At 40.9% G+C, this 23778-nt stretch overlaps 1 protein-coding gene across 1 annotated transcript; it reads left to right on the forward strand.

The window, feature by feature from the left end:
* Window positions 1-1590: 1590 nt before the first annotated feature.
* Window positions 1591-9614, forward strand: LOC144702902 (ATP synthase subunit beta, mitochondrial-like). Its single transcript, XM_078574915.1, has 10 exons — window positions 1591-1857; window positions 5062-5613; window positions 7213-7288; window positions 7382-7470; window positions 7586-7703; window positions 7782-7885; window positions 7973-8131; window positions 8228-8452; window positions 8575-8886; window positions 9315-9614. Exons 1-10 carry the CDS (start codon window positions 1606-1608, stop codon window positions 9426-9428), a joined length of 2001 nt encoding a protein of 666 aa, XP_078431041.1. The 5' UTR covers window positions 1591-1605; the 3' UTR covers window positions 9429-9614.
* The last annotated feature ends 14164 nt before the right edge of the window (window positions 9615-23778 follow it).

Genomic DNA, 23778 nt, shown 5'->3' on the forward strand with positions numbered 1-23778 from the left:
TTATCCAAATATCAGTATAAGAGGGCATCAGTGATCCGTCTTGACAGTGTTTGTCCGTCGGAAGCCTAAAGGTGTATGCTGAACTGGGTATCGAAAGGATGAAATCAATATCGATGGCTATAGTACTGATATCTGGTACATAAATCTGTCCCGATATTGTCATCTGTCCTCCTTTGAGGGTGGTGTTGACAGTATTGGATAATGGAGGGGGACCTTTTGATGGCGCACGCCATCGAAGATCATCGACGACGTCGTCTGCGCTGCCCGCCACCATTATCGAAGATCAGGTGAAATCGCTCGATTTATCGTGTTTTGTTTTTTCGTCATTTTTTCTCGTGTTTCGTATTTTTCTCGTCTCGTCGTTGGGTTTACGTCGCATTTGCGATGCGTTTCGCATGTCCCTCATCGTCGACACGGGAAGGGTCCTTAGCCATTTTGGACCCCTTCCTTGTGCCTTGTCTCTTGTTTCCTTTAATTTTATTTTGTTTTAAATTCCCCCTTTTATCATGTAACGAGGGGCCCATTATATAAGGGCCCCCTTTATGGACCCTTCTTCACTACCCTTTTGACCCAATTTGGGGGCCCATTGACCTCTCCCCTTTATAAGGGAAGAGAGGGCACCCTAGATAATCGGACCACGAAAAAATAGAAGAATTCACGTTGTTTTTTTCGTTCTGGTTTCCCTTCCTCGTTCAAGAGAAGATCACAGAGGAAGGAGGAAGAGGGAGCGGGAGGGAAGAAGGAAGAATTGGGGTTGGGAGTCGAATTCCCTCTCCCCTAATTTTCTACTCGATCGTGAGCTCATTGCCCCTCATCTTTGGGTTGGCGATTCTCACGGCTAAGGCTGACCTTCACGCCCCCGGCACTCCACCGCAGGGAGGAAAAAAAGGAGTTTAATTCACTTCAAGCGTGAACTTCTGGCAGCAGCGACTCACCGCCATGGCGGTTAATTCGACGTCCTGCACAGTTCAATCTCCAGGTGCACCCAAACCTCCGACGAATGCAATTTACTGACCTGTCGAGTTCCCTGTGCGCGGACTTATCTGTTCGCGGTGGTCAGTTTCCCAGGTCTGCGTGAGCGATGGACTACCCCGACAAGCTTTCCGACAGATCTGACGGACAGTTGGTTCACCGGACTCGCTCAATCCAACAAGGCGGACGGACATTTTGTCCGATCGGGAAACTATAGAGGTCAACAATCTGATCGCTATAAGAGAAGACCCGTTGTACAGACTATGCAGTCGAACCAGGTCGAAGTCTCCACATCCGCGGAGGGAAGCCTTTGTTGACAATTCCAACTAGGGGGAGGTTACTGCTGGCGCCCTACCGCCGCCGACTCACCGACTCCCTGCCGAGTCAGAAGGACCCCAAACGACAGCTTGACTCTAGCGGTGTGGCTCTACCACCCAGACCGGCAAACGTCACATTGCTGATAGCCGGTCCTCACTGAACGGTCAGCGATGTCCTCCATGCCCAAGGTTGAATTGAAGACCGCCGCTCGGCAATTGTTCGATGGGTGACCGTTAGAGGGGGAACTCTCTATGACCTTGAACGCTCACCTCCAACTATCGATCCACCACCGTGGGTCGACCTGCTTGTGCAGACATGCCGGAGACCGTTGCTCGCGTCACCGTCCTGGCATGCACGTGTCCTCCCATCCATAAGGGCGCGTTCGGATCAGGAACACGCTTGAGCCAGTCCATTGTGGCCCCGCCGTATTCCCTCTTCATCCGACCTTTACCTAGAGCTCCAGCATCATCTTTGCTCGTCGAACCGCCGCACGCTCTCCGACACCTCTCCGCTCCACCCGCTTCGACTGTCGTCGACGAATTCTGCACCACGAGCCACGCCAACGAGGTACGCTGTCCTCTCCCGTCGCTCGTTTAATTACCGCTTGCAGTAAATTTTCGTCTTGACTCTACCGCGCTAGGGCTAGGTAGGTGATAGAGGTTTTGAGAGAAAAATATGACTCTGTGAGTGTCTTACCGGTACGGGCGAGTACGTTTGTTACGTGCGAGCCCAACGGATAACCTCTGTTCAGCCGTAGACGCCTTCGTCGCTCCGACAAAGTTTGAGAGGCCACCGTTGCCGTCACCGGCGACCCCGTCCAAGCTTGGAGCTTGACGCCTCCCTCGATTCGGGGCCTGCACGTACGACATGTAGGGCATTCACTCATCTTCGCATCGTAGTTATATCGACCCATTAGGGTTACCCATTGGACGACGACACCATTGACGTTCGATACCACTATCCTTTATCGGTACTGAGCCATCATACTCGGTGTCGACCGGACCACGTCTTAGACGATGTCCTACATCACCTTCCATGGCGGTGTAGCTGAGATCCATGAAGAACTACAAATGATTTGTACATTGATGAGACCAAGTATGAATACAGAAAGGGAGAGGGTGAGAGTACATGGGGCCCACTAGTTACATAGACTAAGTATGATTATTTGGCAATGTGGCTTTTGTCGACGAATCAAAAAGTTGGGGTTACATAGACCAAGAAAGCTGCCCTTTCACAATTAACTATTGTAAAAGTTTTATTGCTTTCAAAAATGATTTAAAAGGCTTTTTGAAAATTTGACAAAAAAGGGGTCCACATCTAGATAGAACAAGAACAATTAAATACCTGAGTTTGGCATCCACGGTGACGATGAAATATCATCATAATTTTCATCGTCCACTTGTAGATGAGAAATCTTCGTCACCATCTAAGAGCAGTCATTATCATATCACCATCATAGATAAATTTAATTATGTTACTATCATCATAATCTGTGATAAGATGAATGTGAACAAAAATTTGCGATACTGAAAAATAGTTATGTTCTGATCAATCTATAAAGTTATGATCATGAAAAAACAGATATTAATAAAGATTATGATAAACAACTTTAAACTATTAATCTTTGTGCTGGTTGGTGCCCTTTCCACTCCTCAACTAACACATTTGTCGTGCACCGGAGACGAAATAAATTGGTTCCAACATGTTCCCATGCAGAGGAGATATAGATAAATATTTTTATACTTCTTGGTCCATTCATCATCAGTCTCATTCTTCTGATTCAACCTCGTCAATCAAAAGCAAAGGCTATGTCATGTTGTCTACATATTATTGCTTTAACCAACATGTTAATTTCATCACGATGGATATGATATTTGCTGAAAGCCTTGACTGTCTACACATGAATTATTCTGCCAATAGAGAAGAATCTTTAGAAGGGTGCATTGTACGCAAAAACATGAAGGAAGTCTAGGGCCAAAACAAAAATCTTTGAGAATAACTTACATCCTTCATGTTGACTCTGGGGCAAAGCCTCATTTTACACTTGGTGCATTTGTGAGTAGATTTGTATGTACAAATTTAACGTGTTTATTATGCGACAACACCAGTGCAAGCCTTGTAATGATTGAAGGTCTGAAGCTATCATTGAGCCGCCCATCCTTAAACAAGGATTTATACAATGCGCTGACACTGGGCCTGGAGCTGGCAGGCGGGCGGTCCCGTGCACTGAGGGTTGACCGAATGCGAAGGAATCCCGTGCACGAACGGCGACCGTTTGTCTGTCAGGGAAGATCACTCGGGCGCACGGAAGGGGGGGCCCACAGTACGCCACGCTGTAGGACTCGCCTGTCCACGTACCCCGCAGGTCAACGATGACCTAGTGATGTCAAGCGATGGTGTGACAGGCTCGACGGAATGGCGGGAGCCGAGTGATGCAACAGCAGAAGCGGAAGGGGGGGGGAAGGATGGCGAACCGTCTCCCTCCTACTTCCTTCTTCCTCTCTCCCTTCTTCCTTTCTCCTCCTTGTGAGACTAAGGCTGAACAACACAAATTCAACTAAAAAAAACCAAAGTCTGAAGAGTTAGGGCTCCATCGTGTCCCGTTATATAGGGGCACAATGGCCCTTACTAAGGGCGCATGATCCCTTGGTAATGGCCCAAGTGCCCTTACAAAGGGGAGGGGGGGGGGTTCTTATATATAGGGACCCCCCCTTGCTTACAACAAAACAAGGAATAAACGACGACGCAATACGATAACACAAAGACAATGTGACACATAACGGACACGAACACGGACACGAAGAAAACAAAAACACAAATACGGTAAAATGGACACGTGCCGATCAAAATCAAAACAGCAAAAATGCAGACGTGCTTTTTCCTGGGGTATTTGAACCCGGATGTCTTCACTTGAGCCTTGGCGTGCCGGTCGGGCTGGACGCGAACCGACAGGGCTGTTGATGATGACGATGGCAGCTCCGAAGACGTCTCTAATGGAGTGAGCTGGTGCACTCCATCAATCCTTCGGGGTCGGAAGAACTCTACTCCGACAAGTTGGGGGTAGTGAACGGCAGCGGCTGAAGGAGATCCGACTGCAGGCATCACAAGTCGTCCTCCGTGATCCACGAGTCGTCCGCACCTGTAAGTCTTTGCCAACACACCAAATCCGAGGCAGACGAGTTTAGATTTAGTTTTTTTTCCCAAAGCCAAGTTAGAATAATTTAATTTTAAGTATATGTTTTTATTCAAAAGCCAAGACAGAAGAGTTTAGGTTTAAGTATAGGTTTAGATATTTGCCAAATATGAGGCAGACTAGTTTAGGTTTTGGTTTTTGTTAAAAGCCAAGACAGAAGAGTTTAATTTTAAGTATAGGATTATATTATTGTCAAAAGCCAAGACATAATAGTTCAGGTTTAAGTATAGGTTTAGATATTTGCCAAATCCGAGGCAGACGAGTTTAGCTTTTAGTTTTTGCCAAAAGCCGAGACAGAAGAGTTTAATTTTAAGTATATGTTTAGATTTTTGCCAAAAGCCAAGGCGGAATAGTTTAGGTTTAGGTTTTTGCCAAAAGCCGAGACAGAAGAGTTTAGGTTTAGGTTTTTGCCAAAAGCCGAGGCAAAACAATTGTTATAACCCTAAATTCCGTAACTACCAAACATGATTTTCTTTAATTAGGACAATGACTGTAAACACAATGCATAATTTTCTTTAATTTACAGAACAGCACAATCAATGACTTCACACTTTTTGCCCTTTTCGGTTGAATAAAAGGTTGAAGGAGACGACCAAGGAAGGCTTTGGCAATCTGGTAGTGGGGAAGTCGTCCGATCCGAGGAGCTCCAGGCTATGGCGACGCGCAGGGTCCTCTCTTCCCTGCTAAGGTACGGCCGGCGCTGCTCCGCCCCGGCGAGATCGCCATTTCAACCCTCGAAACCCCCGCTGGGACCGAATCGGCCGTCTCCTGGGGGTTACTTCCTCTCCCGCGCCCTCGACTACGCCACCGCCGCGGCAGCGCCATCTCCGCCCTCTCCTGCCGCCGGGAAGGCCGCTGAGATCGCCGGAGGGAAGATCACGGACGAATTCACCGGCGCTGGCGCGGTCGGGAAGGTTTGCCAGGTTATCGGCGCTGTTGTTGACGTCCGATTTGATGAGGGAGGGCTTCCGCCGATTCTCACCGCGCTTGAGGTTCTTGACAATTCGATTCGGCTCGTGCTGGAGGTGGCGCAGCATTTGGGGGAGAACATGGTGAGGACGATTGCCATGGATGGGACCGAGGGGCTGGTCCGTGGGCAGAGGGTGCTTAACACTGGTTCTCCCATCACTGTAAGTCTGTCATCATCTCCACTGGCCATGTGATGATTTCTCTTTGGGATGGATATTTATCCTCTGGGGAATTGTGGTTGTTCTTGGGGGCTTTAGTTTTTGTTCAAATCGTTGGATTAAATGATGCTTTCATTATTTTATCTTAGTTAACGAATTTCTGCTCAGTGTCCTGATTTTTTTTTTTGTTTTCATTTTTCGACTTGTTGATGGATCCAATTGTATCTGTGTCCAATCCGTTTCGTTCTTCTGGGATGTATCTTTCTTCTATTGATCTCTTATCCACTTGGGTTGGGTTTGGCATGGCCCTATGACGTGTGACGTGTGATGTTGGTTTATGGTTTTCCAATGATGCCATTAATGTCAATTGGCAGCAATGTCAATTTTATCCTCACCATCAACCGTTCGTACTTTAAGGAAATTTCCATCAATGTCATCTTCACCATCAACACTTTATACTTGAAGGAAATTTCCATCAATGTCATTGCCACCATCAACTCTTGATACTTAAAGGAAATTTCCATCATTTTCATTGGCACCATCAACCCTTGATACTTCAAGGAAATTTCCATCAATTTCATTGCCACCATCAACCCTTGATACTTCAAGGAAATTACCATCAATTTCATTGCCACCATCAACCCTTGATACTTCAAGGAAATTTCCATCAATGTCATTGCCACCATCAACCCTTGATATTTCAAGGAAATTTCCATCAATGTCATCGTCATTGTCATCGGCATTTCCATTAACTTGGACCATAATATTTTCAACTAGGCCGGTTCACTATGACAGTGTTGGTAAACTTTTTGCTAGAATTTTACTAAGTTGTCATTATCGTCATCTGTTGGTTATACCCACCATCCATCAAAGTCTGCCGTCACTGGCAACCTTGTCAACATCATTGTCATCATCAGTGAAGCTCGATGATGTTGACGATGATGTTGATATTGACTAGTGCAGAACCCTACACCTGGATAGATGATACAAGGTGTTTCTTCTCAAAGAAATACCAACGGAGGAAGAAGAAAATTCAGTCTTGAGGAGCTCACCTGCGTACTGAAATATCGCACATGCGAGGAGATCAAGTAGCGGGAAATGAGAAGGCATCTTTTTGGGGGCGACCTTTGCAGAGGCACTTGCAACAGCAACTGAGGGCTGGGTGCGGGATTGGGTCTGCGACAGAGGGGAGAGCTCTTGCGAGGATCTCCATCGAGTCTTCTATCTTCTACCTGCTTCCTCCACTCTCTCCTTTCCCTCCTATCTAGGAAGGTTTTGGTACAATCTCGTTCATTGTTACGACCATAGCAACAGTTAGGCAGTTTTATTGTTGTTTAGATCAATGTAACTATACGTATCACTATTCTACGATTGCATGGAGTATAACAATAGACCTGCTATAGTATTTGCTTCCAGTGATGTGTTTTCCCTGCTGTTTTGATGTGATATCCTCGTGATTGATTTCAAGGGCACCCCAAATACGGGTAAGATAAATTCCTATCGAGTATGTTGTGGAAAAAAATGGAATGTATATCAGCTGTAGTATATTTTCTCCTTGAATTCCCTTAAGTCGGACTCAAGTTTCTGCCTCTCTGTCAACAGGTGCCAGTTGGTAGGGCTACACTCGGGCGTATCATGAATGTCATTGGTGAACCAATTGATGAGAGAGGGGAATTGAGTAAGTGAATGTAGACTTCAAAGATTCGTGCCGTTAGAACAAACATACTCTCATATTCCTTGTCTCTGAAATCCCTTATTTTGCTTCTTTCAGAGACAGATCACTACCTTCCCATCCACCGTGAAGCTCCTGCATTCGTTGAGCAAGCAACTGAACAACAGATCCTTGTCACCGGAATCAAGGTTTAAACTCTTATGATGGTTGTAAAACCATTATTGAACTATTCTTTGGCCAGAAATCATATTTCTCAATAAATTATATAAAAAATTATGAGACTTATATTATCTGGGTTTTCAGGTTGTGGATCTCCTTGCACCATACCAGAGAGGTGGAAAGATTGGACTTTTTGGTGGTGCTGGCGTGGGAAAGACTGTGCTGATCATGGAACTGATCAACAATGTAGCAAAGGCCCACGGTTGTCACGATGATCATTTTTCACCAGTTTCTATATCTTTCCGTTCGCTTGTGCATGACGCTCTATTGTTTTTGTTAGGTGGTTTTTCTGTATTTGCTGGCGTTGGGGAACGCACCCGTGAGGGTAATGACTTGTACCGGGAGATGATTGAAAGTGGTGTCATCAAGCTTGGTGACAAGCAGGTGGATTCATTGACTATTCTGTTGCATGAAATTGTTTATATTTTCTTTTATCCTTCTTTGAAGTTCAGGGTTGGAAATTTTCCTCAGAGTGAGAGCAAATGTGCTCTAGTTTATGGGCAAATGAATGAGCCCCCTGGTGCGCGTGCCCGAGTTGGATTGACTGGTTTAACTGTGGCTGAACATTTCCGTGACGCTGAGGGACAGGATGTGCTTCTCTTCATCGATAATATCTTCCGCTTCACCCAGGTTAGTCGAAGAGAGCAATAATTGTAATCCCATAATATCAATAAAATATAGTAAGTGGTATTTTGTCACTAAATAGCATTTGCATTTATCTCTCAGGCGAACTCCGAAGTCTCAGCGTTGCTCGGTCGTATTCCATCTGCTGTTGGGTATCAACCCACCTTGGCCACTGATCTTGGAGGGCTTCAAGAACGTATTACTACGACAAAGAAGGGTTCCATCACATCTGTTCAAGCCATTTATGTGCCTGCAGACGACTTGACTGATCCTGCTCCTGCTACTACTTTTGCCCATCTTGATGCAACAACTGTGCTGTCACGACAGGTCAAACTTTAATTCCTATGAAACTAAGCCAATAGTTATGTAATGATTATTCTGTGAAATTTTGGATTTTATGTTATTTTTAATTTTTTACTAGTTTTTGAAATTTTCTATTTTAATGATAGATCTCGGAGCTTGGCATCTATCCTGCTGTGGACCCACTTGATTCTACGTCTAGAATGCTCTCTCCCCACATCCTTGGACAAGATCACTACAATACAGCTCGTGGAGTTCAAAAGGTTCTCCAGAATTATAAAAATCTCCAAGATATCATTGCTATTCTGGGTATGGACGAACTGAGCGAGGATGACAAGCTGACTGTTGCTCGGGCACGCAAAATTCAACGTTTCCTTAGCCAGCCTTTCCACGTGGCGGAAGTTTTCACGGGCGCCCCTGGAAAATATGTCGAACTGAAAGAGAGTGTCAATAGCTTCCAGGTGATTTCTCTGAACAGTCTTGTTCTTTCTTGTTAACGTCATCTCCTGTGATTTATTGATTTTGATTCTTTGTGTTTTCTCACTCTTGTCTCCCCACTTTGTTAGTAACAGAACTGAACAGGAGCTGGTTCTGAAAAAAATGACTAAAACTTACAGATTACATGTTAAACCCACATGTTTATGCTTCATCTTGCATTCTAAGCGTCACATTTTTTGTTAGAGTGGGGATGTGAATGGAACATTACTTTCTGTACTTTTGTGATGAATGTTCAATTCACATCCCTTCATATTTTTAATTTTAATCTTGTTTGTTCCTCATGAGATCAGTTATTGGTCACATTCTTAGATCAAAATTTTGATTTACCGTTTCTCTTGATGTTTTCTTCTTCGCTTGACTTGCATGTTCTCTCTCTCTCTCTCTCTCTCAGGGTGTGTTGGATGGCAAGTATGACGATCTCCCGGAGCAGTCATTCTACATGGTTGGAGGAATTGAGGAAGTCATTGCCAAGGCCGAGAAGATCGCCAAAGAATCTGCCGCATGATCGACAAGTTTGTGTTTCTTAACTGTTGGTTTCCAAAATAACCCTGCCAGGTTTGTACTGGCATTCATTCACCATTTTCATCAGGAACGGCCTTTTGATGGGTGGGATTTGAGGCGATATTGTTTCAACGACAATTGTGATGTTTTGAATAATAATGGTTAGTCCTGAGACATGATATTTTTTCTATCTGAAAATTATCAGTTAGATGCTTCAAATTTTGTATAATTTCCAATGAGGAACTGGCAAATTTAATTGAACCTGTTAAATTTGTTTTTTTCCCCATATATCTTCATCTCTTAGCGCTCATAGCTGGTTTGACATCGAAATAAACTTTCCTAGAATCATAAAATGGTGGGAATCCCACGAAAGAAAACTTAAAATCAATAAAATTTATTGATTTGAGCTTGCCCATTTAAAATAATGCCTTAGAATTAAATGTTGGGTCAGTAGGGAAGTCCATACCAAAAGAACTGGATCTTTCTGATATGTTATCAATTTTCACATGCAACATCAAACTGATTCATGAATATTTTTCCCGGCTACCTTAATCATTATTGAGTAAAATGCTGCTGAATTATTGAAGTGCTGCAAAAAGAAGAAATCAAAATATGATTTTGGGCATGCTCCCTCAAGCTGATGCTCAGATTCTTTGATAATCCGAGAATTTATCCTTCAGAAACTTCTCAGCGAGCAAGCTAGAACATCTATCAATGGCCCTCGATACTAAAGTGCATGGTGCTTGTCAAGTATGTGATATATGAGTGTGAGATTTGTCACTCCAAGAACATGATGAAGGTCGTTCAAGTAAAGCCGCAAGTACAGGGAAGTACTAGCATCTTATGGTGACACTTCAGATTTTTTTCATCCTTAACATTATGATGAACGGAAGGCGAGCACCATCATTCAACTATATGTTGATGAGTTTGTGGATGATGGGATGAAATTTCTTTTGGGGGAAAAGGACCGTTCAAGGGTGAAATACAAGAGGAGACGGAAGATAACATCGATCTGTGATAATCAAGGTAACCTTCTATTTAATAATAATTTCTTATATTTTCAGCTTATTTTCATTGAAATGATCATACATGCGCGCTATTGAGGTATAATTTGATTCATTACTTTTTAGAATGAACTTCTGACTTTTGTCAATTTTATAGTATTTTACCATAATTTTATACATTAATTTCAATAATATATATCTATTTAAATGGTTCTAGGGGTTCATATTTTATAGAACCAAATTCTGATTCTTCCCCGTTTTCTGGTCTTTAATCAAATCATTTCACCTTAAATTTGTAAAGAAAATACTTATTCCAATATTTTTAGGTTTTTACTAAATTTTTATGATGATAATAGAAAATTTCCCAATTTTGTGGTATTTTATGGGATTATCTGACGTTAAATCCATAAAGAAAATATTTTTACAAGTCAGAAATATATTTTTTAATTATTTAATTTTGAAGGGTTTTTTGACTTTTACTGTCACGAAAAAGTTTCATGCCATGTTAGAAATCTGTCACATAGATTAAAAAGGGGAGATAAAATTGGACGGTTGAGAATGATTCAACTACAAATGGAGATATTAAATGTGTTTCGGGTTGAAAATTTTAGTACAATTGTTTATTTCTTCCGCACGTACATCAACTAACTCCAATCAATGAAGAGAACCCCCCACTCCCAATAAAATAGATTGCCTTGGGGTCTGTTCGTAATAATATTTAGTGGAAATATTTATTCATTATAAATATCATTTGGGTCTGCTCTCATGTTCCATGAGTGAAGGATGAGTGACAATCTGTTTTAGACCCATGACTAAAAAGCACAGATCATCTCCAGGGCACATGATGATGAGGTTTGTATGATCTTTTTTGTTCAAAATCATATCTTCATCCTTTTTCCTAGGTTACCGTAACTGGCGGCCTTTGTTCTCACCATCACGAATGCCACCACAACCTCAATTGCTTGTTAGTGTGTTTCCACTTCCATCTCCACCACCATTGACTATAGTAATATATGCCTCACTTGACCTGCTCCACCGCTCGGACGCACTCATTCCAAGCCATCTCCGTCATAATCCGTGATAATCAAACTTATCCTCTCACTCCATTCACACCACTGTTATAAACCATCATGAGGCGCTGTTCAAGCATGAGCTAAGGTATTTAATCAGAATTAAATACGGTTCCTCATTAGAAAAATCTAAAATAATGCCAAAATAAATTTCAATTTTTTGAAAAAAATGTGGTAATAAGGATACATATTTTCCCTTTTCACAAGGTTTATTTGTATTTAATTTTGTGAACGTCTTCATCCCTTTTCAAAATGATACTTACTTTTACTTCATTGGATTTAATTCATAGTAATATATATATATATATATATATATAATAAATTAAAATTCTAAAATTCACTTATTCAATATGTTCTCTCTATGGATTTGACTCTTACTTTACACTTTTAAGGAGATTATAAATATTATTTCATAAATAAAAATCCTTAAACGATATTAATTAACCTTTTTTTGCTACATTAAATTATCATAATATTTGGTTGATACTAAGGCTTGGAAAGAAACTTAGTGATATGCTATCCAATGTAACATGGACCCTCTTTGTGAATGGGTCATCAGGTCATGGAATATGAAGCTGTTTGATGAGATTATGGTGGAGATCAAACAAATGGTAGCCTATGTTAAACAATTATGAGTTGCATTTGATGTGTTGATGGTGATTGTGGCCTATTTGGTATCATCACATCCTAGATTAATTCTTTTTGGAAGTATGAGTAGCACTTCCTCCCCATTTTAAAACTTTGTGGAAAGCAAAATAGTGAGTGGATGGCTGAGATCCTCATTGACATGCTGAAGGAACTTGGCATAAACTCAAAGATCAATTACTACTTCTCCCTGAGATCTATCACATGAAAAAAAACTTAATGAGATTTCCATTGAATCTATGCATAGCCATAGATGAACAACTGTGAAGTACAAAATGAAAGGATGATTTAATACCAAATGACATGTTGGTCCATTTCGCACATAGGGAATATCATTGTTTAGGCAGCACTAAAGAGTTTTGAAATATAATTGTTAATTGGAAAAAGATAAAAATGGCCTTTTTATAGGGGCTTTGAGCTGCATGTGGGACACCATACAAATGATATATAATATGGACACACTAGTTCACTTGGCAAGCCAGTTACCAAAGTTAGAATAGTTTTTAAAGCCATTTGTCAATCAACAAAGTGATCTATACATATATGAATCTGCACATGATGTGAAATTTCAAGCCAATAATAATTCACCTGGACTGCCGGACGGGATGGAATATCAATTATGAAATCCTTAAGGGCGTATTGAAAAGTAGGATGCAATCAATGCAGCGATAACCTTATTCACAAATGGAGGAAAGAAAATAAAGGTCTCTCATGAAGAATGGGAGATGTTGAAAGAATTTTCCTTTCCCTTGGATTTGTACATGTTGACCATGCAAATTAATCAACCGAGAATATTGTTGGAGATGTTCTCCTTTTTCATGTAGTGACCTGGCACATGGAGAATGCCATGCATGGGTTTCCAAATCAACTTGGTTCATGAGGAGAAGGATGCCTAAGGATGAGTGAGTATCTTTGATGATAGGAATGTTTAGAAAACTTGGTTCATGGAATCTATGTGAAGCTACATAAGACAAACAATCTCAGCCTTGTAGCCGTGATTGTAGACCCATCCGCAAAGGGTGGAATAGTAGATGAGCCGCAATACTTGAAGATTGTGTCATACATTCAATGTCTTCTCCTAATTTCACTACCAAATTTTCAATATACATATGACACAAATGCATCCCGTTATTAATCACTGTAATGGGCCTAGATCAATCATGACAGTATGTTATAGCCCACTGATAGAACATGGTCACTAGGTTCATTAGATAAATTTAATGATGGAAATATGTGTGGCATGTAAGCTAATCACACATTCCACATCTTGTTCCATGTTCATTAATAGAACATATTCATTATAGTGCACATGTGATGATTATAATGAAGTCCATGAATACATGATCGGGCTTAGTGAATTATGATGAGATCGTAATACAGAGATCACTAGTCTTCAAGCATGTGTTCTAAACATTCCTATTCGAAGGATACGCGAGTAGGACATCGATGGATATAGAATAACACTATCTAGCCTCACTCATACGATGAGTATGTTCAGTCCTGTAGACATTAGTGTGGTGACACTAAGGATAGTGATGTCAGACGTTGTCTCGGACGTCGTCCGGTCGACACCGATTATGATAACTCGGTGCCGATAAGTGATGATGGTATCGAACGTCGATGAGGTTGTCGTTAGATGGATGCAACCCTAATGGTTTATGTAACTACGACGTGATGAATCGGTGTCCTATGTGTTTTACGTGCAGGCTCCGAGCTCCAAGCTTGGATGGGGGTCACCGTTGATGGCGACAGTGGCCTCTCGAACCTCATCGGAGCGACGAAGGCGTTTACGGCCGAACGGAATCAATCTGTAGGGCGCGCACGTAACGAACGGTCTCGTCCCTACTGGTAAGACACTCACAGAGTTGTAGTCTTCTCTCAATACCTCTCTCACCTACCTAGCCTAGGCGCGGTGGAGTCAAGACGAAAATACACTTCAAAAGGTAAATAAACGAGCGACGGGAGAGGACATGCGTATCTAGTCGGTGGTGGCTCATCGTGAAGTGTCATCAATGTTCAGCGGCAATCGGAGCGGGTGTGGTAGAGAGTCACCGGAGAGTTCACGGCGGCTCGATGAGCAAAGGGTGATGCCAGAGCAATTGGAAGAGAAGAGAGAGAGGGCGAATGGAGGTGACGAGCTCGACAACCGATCAAGCTGGGCAGACACAATCTTGAGTAGAGGACGGCGTGGATAGGCAGGTCGTCGGTAAACATGACCAATGGGGAGCCAGCATGACGTTGGAGTTATTGTCGAGTGGATGTAGGCGCCCCGACGACCTCGAACAAACTAGTTACAGGGCGGCGGTCCCCCTTGGCAATGTCGTCGGGTAGCAAGCTCGTCGTCCACAATTGACATCAGGCGCCGGAGGTGGGACCCCTTTCACGACTTATTTGACTAAGGTGCTAAGGGAGTTGAGTGCAATTTCGGCACCTCCTTTTCCCTTTCATCGATCGGGCAAGATCAGACGTTCAGGCATTGCGCAGGCGTCTGGCCACTACGGCGGGACCGAGATTCTCCCGGGCGTGGAACTGTGGAGGCGAGCCGTCGCCCAGGTCAGAGCCCATTGATAAGCCAAAAATAGGGGTGAATTTTATGCAATTTTAAACCCTTGTCGTTGTCAATTCTTAGCTCATACAATAAAATTTATAAAACCTCACTTAAGATGTACAATGATGAGTAGAGTTATCGTCCAAGGGAGGCTAGTAGGGAGTTCAATTCGATGATTTTTTGGATAACTCAACCCTAATTAGGATTAATTTGATCTTCAATGAAGATCAAATCAACCTAATTAGACAAGGAATTTAGAGAGGGAGTTAGAAGAGATGAGAAGAGCAGAAGAAGTAATGGAGCTCTAAGTTGAATTAATTGATCCAAATGAAAGGATCGAAGAATTCAAATAGAGGGGTTAAGAAATTTTTTTTGATTTGGTTGGTTGGTTTTTGTAGGTTTGATAATTCAGAACTAACTACACTATTAGATAATAATGAAAAATGAATTTTAATACCCTAGAATTTAAAGTTTTTTTTTATAGTTTTCTTTTGAAATGCACTTGAATACCCAGTTAAATCTCTCAATTACTCCTCTCAATCCTAATCAGGGCTTGTACATGCCGCTCAAGCCAAGCGATTTAGAGGTTCAGACCAGAATCAAGAAGAACAATCAAGAAATTAAACTAACTTCATCCAAAATGCACCAAAAATTCAAATACAATGAAGGGAAAGGTAACAAACAGGTTGATCCAGCCTAGGGCTCCTCTTTGTCTTGCAACTGTGATAGAGAACCATCAAGAATGACCCCCTCCTATCAAGATTTGGCTTTTATACTTAGGTTAAATGGTAAAAATTACCCTTTTATCCCTATTTAGTAATTATTTTATCTATCAATGTAGGCTTGATCTCAATAATCCACTCTATAGATAGAAAGAGGGGATCAAGGCGAGAAAATCCATAAAAAATTCATCTCAATCGGAATTCTGGATCAAAAGTTATGAATAAATGAATTTAAACCAATATTAGCCATTGGATTTAAATCCATTTATTTATAATTTTTCTTTTAAACCGCGCGCTGAGGTGTCATCCTCTGACTGGACGGTGACTTTTCAACTTCTACCGGCGGGTTCATTTTCGTTGCGCCACATACCGCTGGGCGCTAGCACTACCCGTTGTCGGATTCTCATCCGACGGCTGTGATGAGGCCACGTTGTCGCAATTGAGGGTCGCCTGGTCATTTTACACATAAATCCTTTTTAAAAGATAAAATTGCCGCCGGACGCCGCCCAAAAATAATTGTGTGTTTACCCCTTGTGCATTCACTCTCCTATGGTTTTTCCTAAAAAATATTAAAACAAATATTAAATCATTTGCAGTTAGAACCCTAGAAAATTTTAAATGATATCTTTACGACTGCAACCACGACCGAGAGCTGTTTTGAGGGCATCAGTGCAACGAAAATTTACGAAAAGCCCTTCAAAGCTCAAAAATAATCTTAATACTTATTTTTTTCCTTATAAATATATCTTTTTTTCTTAATAAAAATGTATTTCTTCCTGAAATAAATCTCAGAAAAATCCAATAACATCCTAAAAATTTTTAGAAAATTCTAGAAAATTCACTGATTCATCCCCGTACTAATGAATCTCAAAATTAAATATTAAACTTGAAATTTTCATTCAAAAATATTTATTTCAAGCTCAAATAAATCCCTTAAAATTCATAGAAATAACAAAAAATTAGGGAAAAATCAGAAATCACTTGAAAACAGTATTTTTATGTAAATACATGATAACAATCCCATTTTAAGCTCTTTAAATGCATAAAATTGTGCTAATAGCATGAAATAATGACCGAATTTAGGGCGTTATCACCCATCTAGGCGGTGGTCCTGGCTTCCTAGGGCGTGTAACCAGGAAGGTGAACCGACGCACCAATCAGGACCCTTCGCTGGGGTAAGGATGAGATCTCCGCCGGGAGAATTCCATTCACGGAGGGCCGTCAGGCCACCGCGATCAACCGAGGCCGGTAGCGAGATGCCGGCTTTCCGAATCCATGTGCGCGATGTGGACTCTCCATGCACACGCACAAGCTGGGAATGGAGTTGAATCCTGTTGTTGGGGCGTGGGATTCCCTTGATGGAGGTTGGGCCAATGGCTGGGGAGGGGAAGACCTTCCTAGGCTTCACGCGTCAACTCTTCAGCCTCCTCTCGCCCTCCCCTCCTCTCTTCGTGATCTTCCTTTTCTGCAAAGGGGAGGTGAGACCAGACGAAAAATAAACAACACAATCCTTCTTTCTTTCTCCTGGTCTGATTCTTTTAGTGCGCCCCCTCTTCCGTTATAAAAGGGAGAGGAAATGGGCCCCCAAATTGGGTCAACCAAAAGGGGAAAAGGGGTCCATTAAGGGGGCCCTTATATAATGCCCCCCCTCATTACATGATAAAAGGGAGAATTTAAAACAAAATAAAAAGAAAGGAAACAAGAGACAAGGCACAAGGAAGGGGTCCAAAATGGCTAAGGACCCTTCCCGTGTCGACGGTGAGGGACGTGCAAAACGCATCACAAACGCGACGTAAACACATCGACGAGTTGAGAAAAACATGGAACACGAGAAAGAACGAAAAAAAAACAAAACTCGATAAATCGAGCAATTTCACCCAATCTTCGACGACAGTGGCGGGCGGCGCGGACGACGTTGTTGACGATCTTCGATGGCGTGCACCATCAGATAGATACTGGGTGCTCTTTAGTAGAAAGAGTTCACTGGATTGATTCGTACAAATCCCCGAATGGTATTATACTGAACTGCCAATCAGGTTGATTCACGTCATGGTTGTGTAAGTGGTCCTTAGACCTGAGACACCAAAGACGTATTGTGGATGGACAGTTGCACTTTGACTATGGCCAACGAGTCTCTAATTATGGTATTCTAAACGATCATAGTTCAGGTACATCAAGAAGTTCACGAAGACGATTGAGTGGTCAAGATGGGATCATCCACCCTCGGTATGAGAGGTGATAACTCAAGAAAGACGATGAGATGAAATCCTTGGACAAGGCTGTGAAATATCGGGAGAAGAGTTCTCTGATGATTTTCGAATGCATCAGTACTAACTCGGATGACTGATTAGGGTTTGACAGTTGACCATGCCCTAAGTCATCCAAGGAGCGTCAAGTGGATAAGGGACTATACATACACGGTAACCAATGATGAACAAGTTCCATGAGCGAGTTGATATACACTCTTTTGTATCTTCTAGAGCACGAGGTGTAGCTTGTCATCCCATGTGTTGGAGACTTGACCTATCGATTGGGTTAAATCAATCTGACATTAATTAATCTATATGTTCATATAGTTAATTAATTTGTAAGGCCAATAAAGGTTATTGGGCCGCTAGAGATGTTAACTAGACTGATACATGGGCCTAGAGGGTCACACACCAATGATCTTTTGGACGTTAGAAGATATGCTTAATTTTTGGGGGAAGGCCCTGAACAAAATTCACCCAGGCTAGAAATGTTCAAGGGCCATCCCCTTCTTCTCCCCTATCCCAACACCCCTCTCCATGCTCGATGCGGTCCGAACGACGTAACGACCACAGTGGAGGTAGAACGGGGCTTGTCAATGAGAAGGAGGAGATTCGACATGCTTAGGATCGCGTGGATACATCTAGAGGCTGCACATTTGAGCAACTCGACTCGTCTCACTCTCGGATCCAAGAAATCACGGATGCGATCCGTGCTTTAATGATGCCGTTTGACTTTCATTAAAGTCTTACGCTGCGGAATAGGTTGATTTGTTCATCCACGTCAAGGCCTTTAACCCAACATTTAACACCTTGATATATACTACACACCAAGATGGCAATGAAACTAAGCTAAAAAAATGGGGTATATCTGGCATTCTTGTCTATCAGACCAATATGTTTAATGTAAATTTCTTGAGGTGTATGTAAGAAACTATGCATTAGATTAATTATTTTTCATGAAAAACCCTCAAGCTGTTTTTACCTACAATCAATCCCAAAAACAGGGACCAAGTATAGAGACACTAAGTATCAAGCCTCAAGCTAGAGATGCATCATTAATTTCCATTTATATTTTCAAGTATAGAGGCTCCTAGTAACAAGCCATACAATATTATGTCCTATTAATTACATTGTGTTGGAACATTTCTTTTCCTTCAAAGTTATATGTTTGAGGGTTTTTCATGAAAAACATATTTTAAGTTTTAAAGTTTTAGATTTTTGTCTGCTTGCTTAATGGGTTAATAAATATTTATGGTTCCATAAAGCAGTAAGAGCTTGTTCCAACTCCTTGCCATAGTGTGTTGATATCATCATATTCCAACAAGGAAGTAAAAGCCCAACGTTGAAAAATGTCATACATACCATGATTGAGTTTAAAACTCCTACAGAGCATGACCAATACCATACTTGTTATCAATTTTGATTCCAAATCTGATGATGACAACAGTAGCATGACAACCCAAGAAGATGTTACCAACACAGACCTAATCATTGATCCCACCATGATAAAAGAGCTTCCATTCTCATTGGGGGAAAATACACAATTGAGGAGATTTCAAGGAAACTTCTCTCCACGGTCCATGATAATCCAGAATTTCTGTTAAATAAGTCATTTTAAGGTTCTGATTTATGCAAAAATATTCATAAATATTTCCTTACTTAGGACAGGGTAGGGGTCAAATCCACAATCAGCAGGTAACGAGAGAGTAAATTCCAATTAGAATATATTTTAAAATAATTAATTTAAGTGATTTTATATTTTCTGTTTTTTTAAATTCTATATAATAAAATCAATGAAATGAATGAAAAGTAGCCAAAAATATTTTAAATAAATGAAATACATATTTATTTTGTTGTAGATAACTTTTAATAACAAACTATGATTTCTACCAATGTTTGGGGACTTTTTAGTGAAAGAAATAAGATTTAATGTTAAAGAGAGCCTTTGGCCACAATTTGTGGGCAGTGGCTCTGCACTCGGCAGGAGAGTTGGGCACCAATGGGTAGTAGAATAAAAATTCTGTAAATTTTCTTACATTAAGAATTTTTCAGTGCCGTATGATGTGTTAGAAAGCTTGAATTGTAAGCTCTCACCTAGATAAAAATGTGAGAAATTTCAAATCAAGGGCAAAGTGGTGCTCTTTCTCCAATAATCTTGATCACCCTTAAACGCTCTCTCCCAAACTCTTGTACAACAAGAATGGATCAAAGAAATCTGATGCACTGGGCCTTTAACAACAAGTTGAGACCAGAAATCCAAGATGAGATACAGAGGGGGTAAGAAGAGATTAAATAAAAGTGCCCTAACTCTCCCAGTCATTGGATTTAAGTCTAAGGGTTTGGAGGGTTTGGATTACTTGATTTCCAGCCTAAATCCACTTTCCCGCCATTTTGAGATTTGACAACAAGCATTTCAATTTCAATTGTGGTTTAGTTCCATTATTCTTGATTTTCTTGATCCGGTCCTTTAGGAGGTTTGAATGGGCTTCTAGAGGGGGTTTCTTGTGTATTTGACATCTTTCTAATATCTATTAGATGGATTCGGTTTCTACTTTCCTCTCATTTGTATCTCATATTCACCATTGTATTTACCTAAGCCCTTTTTGCAAGTAAAACTCTGAGAAGATGCAAGAAATCCACTTGACTCTAAGGAGTCAAGTGTGGTTACTCTCAAAAATGAATAAAATATATTGAAATAGGGCTTAGGAAAATAAATCATAAATTTCTCATTTTATTATTAAATGGTGAATAATGCTAGTGCAAATCCAAAATTATGAGTTTAAAAAGAAGAATAAAAAGATAATGTAATTGATATGATGTGATGTTATCAGTTCACCAAGCTATCTTTGACCCCATGTTCCTGTTGGTTTCTGTGCTTTGGTTCATCCATGGAAAAATGTGTTCCATGGGTGCGGAAGTGTTATCGATCGATTTTCAATCGATCTAGAAAACAAGACATTTGTAGTACCTTTTGGGGAACTCGTTCTGCCCTTGACTTTGCTGCTCCGAGATCGTTCTGAAGCCGTTCACGCGTCCGGCCTCTAGAAGTGTCTACGCGATCACTCGACGCTTGGATCTCCACGTCCTCTTCTTCACTTCTTCTTGAGAATCTTGAAGATCTCCTCACCATGAAGACACTCTTCCTTGGATGAGTGTAGAAGAGAGTGGAAAGGGGAGGGGCTCTCAAATGAGGCTTACATGGGTGCTTAAAATGAGACCCCTTTCCCTCTTTATATTTCACTTAAGGTTTTTCTCAAAAATCCTCCAAAGAAAAATATATCCACCAAAGCCCTTATGAACTTGTGCGTGTGACCCTCTATGCCCATGTACCGTTTCTAGTTAATAACTTAAATGGCCCAATAAAATTTATTGACTAACCTTCTTAATTAACTATATCAACATATAGATTAATTAAATAAGGATCAATTTAACCCAATTGATAGGTTATGTTTCCAGCCCGCGGGGTGCCAAGGCACACCTCGTGCTCTAGAAGATACCGAGTATTCTCAAACTCTCTCATGGAACCTTTACCGTCATCGGTTACTGTATAGGTATAATCCATCATCCATGCGAGACTCTCGAATGACTTAGAGCATAGTTTATCGTCAAACCCTAACCCGTCATTGATTTTTTACTGATGTGCAACGGGGATCATTGGAGAACGCCTTCTCCAATATCCTCACTACCCTGGCCAGGGATTTTCCTGCATCATCTTCCTCGAGTCAATCTCCTCTTATACCGAGGGCGTATGATCCCATCTTGACCACTCAATCATCTCCGTAAGCTTCTTACTACATCCAATCTATAACTTATTTGAATCCCATGATTAGAGGCTCGTATGCCATAGTCAAAATGTAGTCGTCCACTCATGAGATGTCCTTGGTGTCTCAGATCAGTGGATCACTTATACAACCGTGACTTGAATCAACCTGATTGACGTTTAGGTATAATACCATTCAGGGATTCATACAGATCAATTCAGTGAACTCTTTCCCCAAAGAGCACCCACTATCTGTCCTTAGTGTCGCCACACTAACAGTCACATGATCATCTATACTTATCGAATAAGTAGGATCAGCTAGTGCTATTCTATCCGGATAATTCGATGTCCGTCTCGACTATCCTCGAATAGGAATATTTAGAATACATGTTTAAAGACTAGTGATCACTGTATTATGATCTCATCATAATTCACTTTGTCATTGCACGTATTCATGGACTTCATTATAAACATCACACATAATAATAATGAATGCAAATAATTTATTCAATGAACTTAAATAATCATGGTAGTGTGATTGGCTTGACGGCCACATAATATCCATCAATCCCCGAGTTGACATAGCTCACTTTGACCCCGAGTCCCAGGGTTTGTGTAGCTCACTTTGTCCTTGTGTCTCAGGGTTCACGTACCTCACTTCTTTTTTAGCTACAACATGGCCTCCAACATGTAGAGTGATGACATATACCATATCCATTCCCAGTTCTCCCTAGTGATGTCAGTTGTCTAGAGTCATGTAGCCCTAATACCCTCCGAAAAGGAGCCCCACCACCCCTACTATCCTAGCTAGCTATGTGGCCTCGATAGCTTGTGGAAGGCCTGCATCATGAAACCACTATGTGGCCTTGATACCTGCTGAGACGCTCATGTCTTGATTTCAGAGCACAACCATCATCTACTTATGATCTTTTATTCCTCCCTATCTTACATGGATTCTAGTTTGCTTTAAGTCTCCTAGAAATACCACTATGGAGAGGAATTCTCTTAGTGGATTAACAAAACTAACCTTCCAATTCTAGTTTTTCACTTCCCTATCTTCCTCTTTCCTCTTTGAAATCTAGTATTTTCTCTTGTCACCATATCTGTCCGGAGTGAGCCCTATTAGTTTATCGCATCATTGCCAGTTGAAGGAGAACTCATTATATTAGAGTAAGAGTGGTTTATTTAGAATCATATGAAGATATTTACAGTATGCATTACTGGGTAAATGACTTGAATATTGATCATTAGTTTAAAATAAATATTCATATTGGGAAGTTAATTTGGTATTTCAACTCCCACTTGACTCTTTAATCCTCCTTGATCCGATTAACTTCGACATGATATTAAGATTTAATTCAATTCATTGTTATGGGATGTACAAAAAATTTACATCAATGTTATCAAATAAAATTTATTCAAAATATCTGTTATCCATTCCCTTATTGTTATCATCATTGGCTTAATATTACTATCCCGTTGGTCTTCCAACACTTTTATGTCCACTATTTACCTTGTAATATATATATATATATATCGTATCAATATCAGAATCAATAGCAGTAATGTATTTATCATTAAGGAGATCACATATCATGATATCGGAGGATGGATATTTGATAAGGATATCATTACTAGCAGCCTACATTCCATGGTACAACAACCCACCAAATAAACAGCTTGCAGCCTGTTCAGTGTGTGACAGCATTCTAAAAATAGTTTAATATTAAATTAATCCATAAAGGTATAGAAAAAAGAGAAGTTTAGTTGTTTATCAAAATCTGACATTTTTATGCAAGAGGTTGTGCATGTTGTGTGGAGTGCATATAAAACCATCTATAAGTTGCTAGAGGGACTCTAAAATCCTCATTTCTGAATTATTATTTTTATTACTCACCTGCCTTGGATAAGGATTATGATATTTATTTATACAGATTTAATCATCTAAGTTTCCCTATTATCTTCTTATGAATTGTTGGAACTCTACTCAAGGACTTCCAGTATTTCCCCAGATTACAAGAGGCAAGATTGGAAATCAAGGCCACACTTATAATTTGAATAGTCTAGCACCAACATTGGGGCATAGTATAGAGATGAATCACTTCCCCTCAAATCCATTTTGTAAATTCTAGCATCCTGAAATAATTAAGTTTCCTCTAATTACAGAGGTGAGTTTGACCACTCTATACTCTCTCACTTATATGTCTCTGGTTCAGATCAGCTTGTGAGACATTTATTAATATTCAGAATTTGTTCTCTTGGTCTAATCAGACATCAGCTCGGCGGAGAATTTTGTCAATACTGCTCTCACATTTTCTCTTTTCACTTTTCAAGCCTTTTTTCGGCACATTTTGAG

The sequence above is a fragment of the Wolffia australiana genome, chromosome 5 (assembly GCF_029677425.1).
Source record: "Wolffia australiana isolate 7733 chromosome 5, ASM2967742v1".
NCBI lineage: Eukaryota > Viridiplantae > Streptophyta > Magnoliopsida > Alismatales > Araceae > Wolffia > Wolffia australiana.